The 9,125-nt window shown below is 54.1% G+C and overlaps 1 protein-coding gene across 7 annotated transcripts in view; it reads right to left on the reverse strand.

Annotated features, from left to right (window-relative positions):
• The window catches only part of AXIN1 (axin 1), a 38,802-nt gene extending 29,677 nt beyond the window's left edge, over positions 1-9,125 (reverse strand). For 6 of the 7 annotated variants that reach the window (XM_065923912.1, XM_065923910.1, XM_065923908.1 and 3 more), the window contains exons 1-2: positions 8,940-9,125; positions 4,199-5,159 (exon numbers count right to left, since the gene is read on the reverse strand). In XM_065923912.1, coding sequence (XP_065779984.1) covers positions 4,199-5,076 — 878 coding nt within the window. In that variant the 5' untranslated portion in view covers positions 5,077-5,159; positions 8,940-9,125. Of the gene's footprint in view, positions 1-4,198; positions 5,160-8,638; positions 8,656-8,939 lie in introns of those variants that run through there. The other variant, XM_065923907.1, reaches the window with a different exon arrangement.

A 9,125-nucleotide genomic window follows, 5' to 3' on the forward strand; every position in this document is an offset into this window, starting at 1 on the left:
AAGACTCCACGATTAACCACAGTGGGGCATGGGTTCGATTTCTGGTCAGGGAAGTTTCACACACTGCATATTGTGCCCAGAAAAGGAAGTATGTTTTTAAAAAGAGACAGAGAAAAGAAAACCAGTGGCAATAGATAAGTGCAGGTGGTTGAAGGACTGAAAAAGATGGCCTGACTTCAGGCCTGACTAACCAGGCCGAGCCCAGCCCTGGCAGGCCAGGCCAGGCTTCCAAGCCTGTGGATGTCTTACAGGTCCTGGGCCCCCAGGCCAAATCACTCAGTAAATAAATAGCCAAAACACCTGTGCCATCAGAGGGCCCTCTGCCAATTCACACCAAATTTAAATGTGGGTATGAACCAACCCAAGTCAGTGCAGAGTTCCACTGACAACGGGCCACAGAGACCAGGAACATTTTCCACACAGAGAACAGCAAACCAGCAAGGAATTTAGTGACCCGTCAGCCCAGGGCTCAAAATGACCCCAGGAGACTAGGCTAAGTGCAGAATATACCAGGGGCATCCCTGTTTTCTCAGTTTTGACAAAGACCTATGGAAAAGGCTCTCAAGTCAACAACATGAAAAACAGCCATGTGCACACGAAGCCAGCAAGGAGCGGCACTCGGGCAGCCCCGTCTGGTACAGGGCGCCGGGGCGGCCCAGGGGCGCCGCTGGAGCAGCCTCGTGGTACAGGGCCCGCAGGGCCGGGAAACTCAGCTCCGGAGCCCCTCGTCCTGTCCCAGACAGGCCCTCCTGACACACTCTCCAGCAGCAGCCGCGCTGAGACGGCACGTGCTGCTCCTCCGGGCGGGCGGCAGGGGCGGGCACCGGCACCCACTCTCCTTCTCCCTCCTCGCTGGACAGAGCTGGGCAGCCCTACTTGGTCGGAGCGCAGGCACCGTGATCAGACGGGAGTGGGCAGCCCCAGCCGCGGGGGGCAGTTGTTTACACAACACGGGAGCAAAGCCGGCCGTGGGAAGGCAGAGACAGAGCAGCACTCAGAGAGCAGTTCCTATGAAACCGACCTCCCACACAAGCCAGGACTCGCGATCCTAGATGCTCTACCCACAGGAGATGAAAACTCACGTCCTCACAATAACCCACACAGAGGTGTTTACTGCAGCTTTAGTCATAACTGCCAAAAACTGGACCCATCAGGAAGTCCTCTAGCTGGCGAATGGATACATACACTGTGGTCCATCCAGAGAGCGGAATATTATTCAGGGCTGAAGCTATGAGCGATCAAGCCATGAAAGGACACTGAGGAACCTTGAAAGCGTGTGACTAAGTAAGAGAAGTCGATGTGAACAGCTTACATACTGTCTACTTCCAACTACACGGCGTCTGGAAAAGGCAAGACCATGGAGACAGCAGAGACTAGGATCAGGTTCATCCGCTGTTAACAAATGACCACCCTGGTAGGGGCACTGCTGGGGCGGGCAGGGGAGGCTGTGCACGTGCGGGGCAGGAGCACACAGGAAACGTCTGTGCCTTCCTCGCAATTGTGCTGGGAACCTAAAACTGCCCTAAAAGACAACGAAAACAAAATCAAGTCTTTAAAACAAACGCGGTTGGAGTCAGAATCAAACCGCACCTGAAGCTGGGCCCGCTCCAGACTTTCTGTCTGTCTGGGCCAGCCCAACCCCTTCATTGTGGAAGCTGGGCAGGCTGGGTTTTCTGTGACATTCAACCTCATGGACCCTAACCGCACACCCCTGCAAAGCAAGTGGACTGTGCTGGAGTCAGCCTGTTAGCGCTGATGGACACTGGCCCTGATACAGGAGGGCGCCCATCCACACACCCACACAGGCAGCCCCAAGAGGGGCACATCGGGGCGCAGGCAGGACTTGGGGGCACCAGGCCCCTGTGGCGCCAACACCTCCATGTGCCAGAGTCCTCACAGCTGAACATGTTTCCACAATCGGACAGTAAAGGGTACATACTACTAACAGAGCAAACTGAAGCGAGATAAGCAAGGCTGCTGCTACAACGGGCCCCCGACCAAGAACTGGGAAGTGTGAGGGGTAGCACGTGGGAATTTCTAAAAGCAGAAATCAGAACTGAGCTCAGTTTGTTTTCCTCTGCAGCCCAGGCCTCAAATATAATCCCATTTTAAAACTGTTTTAATCAAATATGAAAACTTCCATGTTAGGTTTTAAAAGTTATTGTCACTTACTAGTCTTCCTTACCAGGATAATTTTATAGTATATTCTATCCTAAAAAGATTGCTAAATCAATAAGGACAGTGAGGAAAAGGTGCATAAAGGTGCATAAAGATTACCTGAAACAGTGTATCTTTTTTCATCACATCACTTAAAGAATATTTAAACCCTCAAAAAGTTTAACCCTGTGTTTGTTAGAAGTAGCCAATCTCTCTACCACGGAAGCCTGGAAACGTGATCTGGGCTTTCACTGGCTCCATGGGAGAGCCCAGCACCCAGGGATGCGTTTGTAGATCCACGATTTAATCAGCAGGGCCACAGAATCCCCAGCTTTCAGTTCTGCAGGCAGGAGTGTCCGGGACCACCTACCAACAGGGAGATGAGTGATAATGCGAGTGCCCACTGACCTCGGCTACGGGCCCCAGCTCCAGACCAAACAACACTTCCAGCAAGACCACCAACGGAGAACAGGGGACAGGCTTCCAAGCTGGCAACGACTTCCGAAGAGCGCCACTCCACGCCTCCAAGGCTACATCGCTCCCTGTGCAAGGACTGATCACAGCTGAGGAGAGCTGGAAACTGAACACACAGCAGCACCACCCTTTCCTCGGCGGGAGCCGGGAGGTGCAGAACCCGTCCTGGAGCCCCCACTGCAGCCACAGGGAGTTTCCTAAGTTCTCGGACAGCCTGTGGCACAGCAGCCTCCTCGCCACCACCTCCCAAGTGGCCCGGAATTCTCTCCGCACTGATGCACTCAAATGTCCTATCAAACCAAGAGGATCAAGTCTGCCACATAAACCCACCTTCTGTGCGAAAGAACACAAATTTTACTACTAAAGGATAAGCTTTAAATATCATATGACTCCTAAGAATGCCAACGCTCCTAATGACTTACAAAGCCATATATTTTAGGCTGTTCTTGATAAGTCAGTTGGTTAGGCCAGTCGCTGTCGTGTCCGACTTTTTGCAACCCCATGGACTGCAGCACGCCAGGCCTCCCCGTCCATCACCAACATCTGGAGCTTCCTCAAACTCATGTCCATAGAGTCGGTGATGCCATCCAACCATCTCATCCTCTGTTGTCCCCTTCTCCTCCCGCCTTCAATCTTTCTTGATAAGGTGCCCTCAAAATACAAATATTAAAAACATCTAGGGGTGGAGAAGGAAATGGCAACCCACTCCAGTATTCTTGCTTGGAGAACCTCATGGACAGAGGAGCCTGGAGGGTCCATGAAGTCACAAAGAGTCGGACACGACTTACGACTGAACAACCACAACAACTTGTAATCATAACTGATCAGATAGAAACTTTTACATGTCCTAATGCAATACTATTAACAAACTATGGCTACTGTGTCTCAATTACATGCCTGACATCCCCAAAAAAAAAAAAAAAAAACCATCTAGGGGAACTTCCCTGGTGGTCCAGTGGTTAAAAATCCACCTTTCAATGCAGGAGACTCCGGTTCAATTCCTGGTTGGGGAATGAAGATCCCACATGCCTGGGGCAACTAAGCCCCTAGGCCACAACTACGGAGCCCATGGGCCCAAACAAAGATCCCAGATCCAGGTTGGCAACTAAGACCTGATGAAGTCAAATAAACAAACAAACATCTGGGACTTCCCTGGTGGTCCAGTGGTTAAGAATCCGCCTACCAATGCAAGGGATTTGATCACTGGTCCATGAAGATTCCATGTGCTGCGGGGCAACCAAGCCCGTGCGCCACAGCTACGAAGCCCACGAGCCGCAACAAGAGACGCCACCGTGGGAGAAACCTGGGCTCCACAGCTGGAGGGCAGCCCAGCTTGCCACAGCCAGGGTAAACCCAAGCACAGGAACAAAAACACACACGCACACAAAATTTAAAAAGAAACGTAAAGACATCCAACACATGAGGAGGTATCGTGAACAAAAACCAGCCCCACAACTCACCCCGGCTCCGGAGTCCACCCACTCGGGCTGAAGGACAAGGCCTGTCCCTGGCTGCTTCTCCAGGTCGTGGAGGTGGGTACAGGACTGCAGGCTGCGGGTCGACTCACCTGAACTCTCTTCCTTCGCTGTACCGTCTACTCGAGGAGGCCCTCGGGGCGGCAGTCTCCAGGAGCAGCTTCTGCGTGAGCCTGCCGGGTGGAGCAGGGTCCCGGCCACCAGCTTCGTCCACCTCCCGGTCACACTTCCATTCCTCGTCTTCGTTCAGCGTGGGCAGGTACCCGGGGACACCCTTCCCTGCCCCTGACCCAGAGCTCTGGTCGCTGCAGAGCTTCGGGCTCTCCGAGCCTGTCCTCGTGTACTCCAGGTAAATGTCGGACTTGAGGAAGGAGGGGTAGGTGTTCTCCTCCATGGTGGACTGGACCTCCGTCTGCGCCTGGTCAAACATGGCGGGGTCGATCTGCTGCTTCGAGATGCAGTCCTTTATGAAGCTCTTGGTGGCGGGCTTGGTCTGCCGGGACACAATGCCGTTGTTATCAAGGATGTACTTGCGGTAGATGGCTCTGGCCAGCTTCAGTCTCTTCTCTTCATTCGAGTCACAGGGCTCTAGTTTCCTGAAGCCGCTGCAGGCAAACCAGAAGTCCAGGAGGTCGGCACAGTCCTCCTGTTTCAGGAAAGTCCTAAACAGGTTTATGCCATCTTGATCGTCCAGCAGGGAGTGCAGCGACTCGGCCCACTTCAAGTACGGAGGGGTGGGCGACGCGCTGCCCTCGGGCTCGTACCCCAGGTCCAGGTCCGAGCGCCTCGGGGTGGCTGTGGAAGTCTCCCCTTTAATCCCAGCGCCTTTCCCAGAGCAGAAGCTGTGGCTGACGGGCCTGGGGTCTGTGGACACCAGTTCACCCTCCTCACCAGGCACTGGGGGTCGGGGGGCATCTTCGGTGAAACTTGCTCCAAGGTCCAAGGGGAAACCCTGCTCTTGGATATTCATTTTGGGACTCTGTGCGTCAATGAATAATGAGCGCTGCACCCTAATACATCAGTACTTACGGCTCCAAAGTGAATCAATCTGTCCTGTTGAAACCATTAAGAGGACAAGGATTAGGAAAGGTGGGTCCATGGAAATACGACCACAGAGGTTTTCTCACGACAAGACTTGCAATGATGCCCTCCCGCTCGAACTCAAAGCCAGAAACTCAGTTTAAATGTTCAATCCTCTGTCATAAGGTTTTGTACTATGTTAGAACAATTTCTGTAAACTTGGCCAACTACAGGAATGCCTCTGGCACAAAGAAATCAATGTCCAGAACACAGAGAGCATCACTACCCTTGAGGGCCCTTCTGTGAGAACAAGGAGAGACTACAAGCCTGGGGACGCTCCATCCTGAGCTGCTATAGGACTGCATGGCCGGGCCCTCTCAAGTTCCGGAAAGGCAGGAGGGCTGGAGGAGGCACAGGAGTTTCTGGTCCTCCCAGCTGTGCAAAGTCAGGTGAGAGCCAGCCCCTCACAAGGAAGGTAAGGGTATGTATCTCAGCATCACAAGGCCACTGTGATGCGCAGACACCGCGGCTGGTGGCCATGTCTGCCCTCCATGCTCTTCAGGCCCATAGCCGCTCTGCTTCTTGCTTTCCACCGCTTCACACTGAGTGTCCCCACGACCCGGGCAAACACACAACGACTTGTTCTTCTAAGTCTCAACACGGCCCAAAGAGAGGGAACCATGGGTCACCTCACGCACCTTCAAGTGAGTGAACATAGGGCTCCCATGCATAGGGGCCTTCTCACACCGCCAATGATGTGAAGGCTTTTATTTTTTTTGCCACACAGGGCAGCTTGTGGGATCTTAGTTCCCCGAGCAGGGAATGAACCCAGGCCCTCAGCAGTAAAAATGTGGAGTCCTAACCACTGGACCACCAGGGAATTCCCATGAACAGTCTTAAAAAAATGCTTCCATCAGAAATGTGCTCTAGACTTGAAAACCTTGCTTAAAAGGAAAGTGTCCTTCTGACAGCAAATGGCAACTGAGTACTCTGAGGAACAGAGAAGGTACAGAGCAGACAAGGCCCAAACCCTACTAGCTAAGGAAGCATGTGGCTCACAGGATGCAGCTTGGGTAAGTGAAAGTCACATGACTCGCCCTCTCAGAGTCAGGGAGCCATGGTTCTGTCTCTGCTGCTAGAAGCCCGTCTTGCACAAGGGAAGGCTGCCCTGCCAGGGCTCTGCCACAGCCTCGCGTCCTGTCCTCCCTGACACCGAGCCCACTGGCTCAAGCCACACCTCCCAACCTGGCCTGCTGGATGTAAGTGGCCTGCTTAGAAGGAGACTGGAGAGAAGCATGACAGGCCCAATCGCTGAGAGCACTGAGCGAGTCAGAGGAGCAGAGCAAAAGCCAAAAACCCGGCACCAACACAAGGCACAGACCTCCAGCCACCTCTCCACTCTCGGGCCCTGGCCTACATGCAACCTGCCCCATACCTGGTCCGCACACACTCGCCTGCCAGCAGCTGCCGACATCTCACGGCACCCAGAGGTGGAGCACAGGTCACAACTACTGTCTTAAGCTAGTGACTAGCCTACTGGGTCGGCTGCAATCTCGGCCTCGGCAGGAACAGCCTGCTTTCTTAGGTCAAGGCCCACGGGCTGTGACAGCTGCTGCTCACGGACCACTTCAACTGCAAGGTCGCCTCCTCTGAGCCCCATCGACAGGGACTGAGCACCTTTGAGGTCTCCACATCAGCTCCCGGATGCTAGCACCTTCTTGTAGGGGTCACCATCTCAGGAAGGAGGACCCACACCTGGTCCCCTGAGCCTTATTGCTGGAGATGCTCTGTGGTTCACTTGTCTTGAGAAAAAACCAAGTCACTGTGTTCTAAAGGGAGGCTGATTACTAGTCACGTCACTTTCTCTTAAAGTGCTGATATCTTTCAGGTAAACAACTTGGAGCAGCCTGGTTTAAACTGTTCTCTGCAGGGCCTACAGCGTCTGACACAAGGTCTCACAACTAAGGGGCACCAACAAATATGTAATTCATGAACATTAAGGAAAACAACACTTGGCTCACATGTGGAACATTAGCCCTTCATAGGTACTGAAACAGCAGCAAGTTCAACATCGAGCTGTCTTTTCATTTGTGTGAAAGCAAGTCCCCCTAATCATTTAACCAATCTTCTCATAGCCCAGGAGAAACATTTCTTAAAATTCACATCTGGTTTTGGTTGTCAACTGACAGGAGACCATCAGTGTCCCAGAAGCACAAGAACATCCCTCCACATTGCTGCTGTTACAAAGCGCGCTGCCATCACTGAGGTCTCTGGGATCCCAAGGAGGAGCACGACAGGTGTTCGGTGTGCACTCGCACACACCACATACAAAGACGCTGCCTTGCTTCAGGTGAGAGTCAAGGGCCCACAGGCACTGGGTCTGGCCAACAGATCCACCTTCAACAAAGGGTACTCCACAAAAGGAATCTACAACTCTGATGCCTCATTTACAATCTCCTTCAGTCATTGCCAAGGAGCACACCCCCTGGGTACCACGGCAGCCAGCTCAAGGCTGTAGGTGTGTATATTTATTTGTTTTACTCAAACGCAACTTTTGAATTTTTGATTTATGTGAAGTATGGAAACAACAGAGCGTGACTGACATACTCCCAACTGTCCGTTTACTAAGAATTGTCCTAAGAGTTGGGACTACAGCTTTACATATAATCTATTCCCCCACTACCTAAATCCTCAATGACCAACGAAACCCAAAAAGTCCACTTAGCTTTCCTGAAACCAGAAATCCAAGAAACATAAATACCTGCTAGGAATCAGACAGAAACAAACATTATGTATGCTTTCCCATCCTTGTTCCTGAATAGTTCTTAAAAGTGAAACCCAGATAGTGCTATCTTGGGAGATCAGGTTTAGACTGTGTGTGTTCTCCAAAATAAGGCCTGGTCCAAGGGTGTGAGGGTCTCCCTGAAGCAGCAGAGAACAGAAGTATGAGCACAAACAAGGGGCCAAGATGCACAATCACTCTTTATTAATTATTTTAGAGACGGGCTGAGAAAAATGCCCAGAGGACTAATGCATTTTTCTCTGCTGTGCTCGATGCTGAACTATGAGCATCACTGCCCTGACTGTACAGCTCTCGTTTCACAAGGGACTCGGTTCCCATGAAAATGGAGAGCAGAGGTGGACTCTAAGACATACCCCCCGGAGAAAGGCAGAGAAAGCTGGGGGGTGAGGCATCTACCCGAGGGAGTAAAGCCCCTCAAGCAAGCCAGACCACCCGGCCTCAGGCTCTGCCTCACCGGGAGTGCTTCCTCCGGTTTCAGACTCACTCACTCCTACTTTTTGCTTGGGGAGGCGGGGGGGTTGTACGGGGAGGAGAAGGGACCCTCCGCCATCCGGCTTATCCCCAGTATGCTTCTGCACCCACCACCCACTCTGCCCCGGACCCATGGATCACAGCACGGCACTCAGCACCATCCAATCAAACACATCAACTGCACACCCCAGACTCTGCCCGCAGTACCTTCCTTCTGAGAATCCTGAGTATTCCTCACCCCTTTCAGCTCACCCAGAGCAAGTGGCTGCCCGCTGTGAGCCGTCCACGGGCCCCAGAGTCGACAGGGGCCGCCCCCTCGCCTTCGGCATCAGCTGCGAGCACCCCCCTCCTAGACACACCCGCCCTCGCAGCGGTGGGCCGCACGCCTCCTCTCGCGCTCCGAGCCCTCGCGGCCCCGGACCCGCACGCCCCCCGAGCCCCTCTTCCGGGTCCCGCTCCCGGCCCGGCCCGCGCGGCCTACAATGGGCGCCGCACAGGCCCGCGCCCCTCAGGAATGTGCGCCCGACCGCGCGACTCACCCGCGCGGCGGCGGCGGCGGCGGGGCCCCGGGCCCGGATCCCGGAGCTGCGCGGCGCGGCCCATGCGCTCAGCGGCGGCGCCGCGGGCGGGACGCGGCGGGGGCGCGGCCCCGGGCGGCCCCCATCGCAGCGGCGGCGCGGCGGCCCGCAGGCGGGCGCGGGGCAGGCCGCGGGGCCGCCGCCAAG

The sequence above is a fragment of the Muntiacus reevesi genome, chromosome 2 (assembly GCF_963930625.1).
Source record: "Muntiacus reevesi chromosome 2, mMunRee1.1, whole genome shotgun sequence".
Lineage (NCBI taxonomy): Eukaryota > Metazoa > Chordata > Mammalia > Artiodactyla > Cervidae > Muntiacus > Muntiacus reevesi.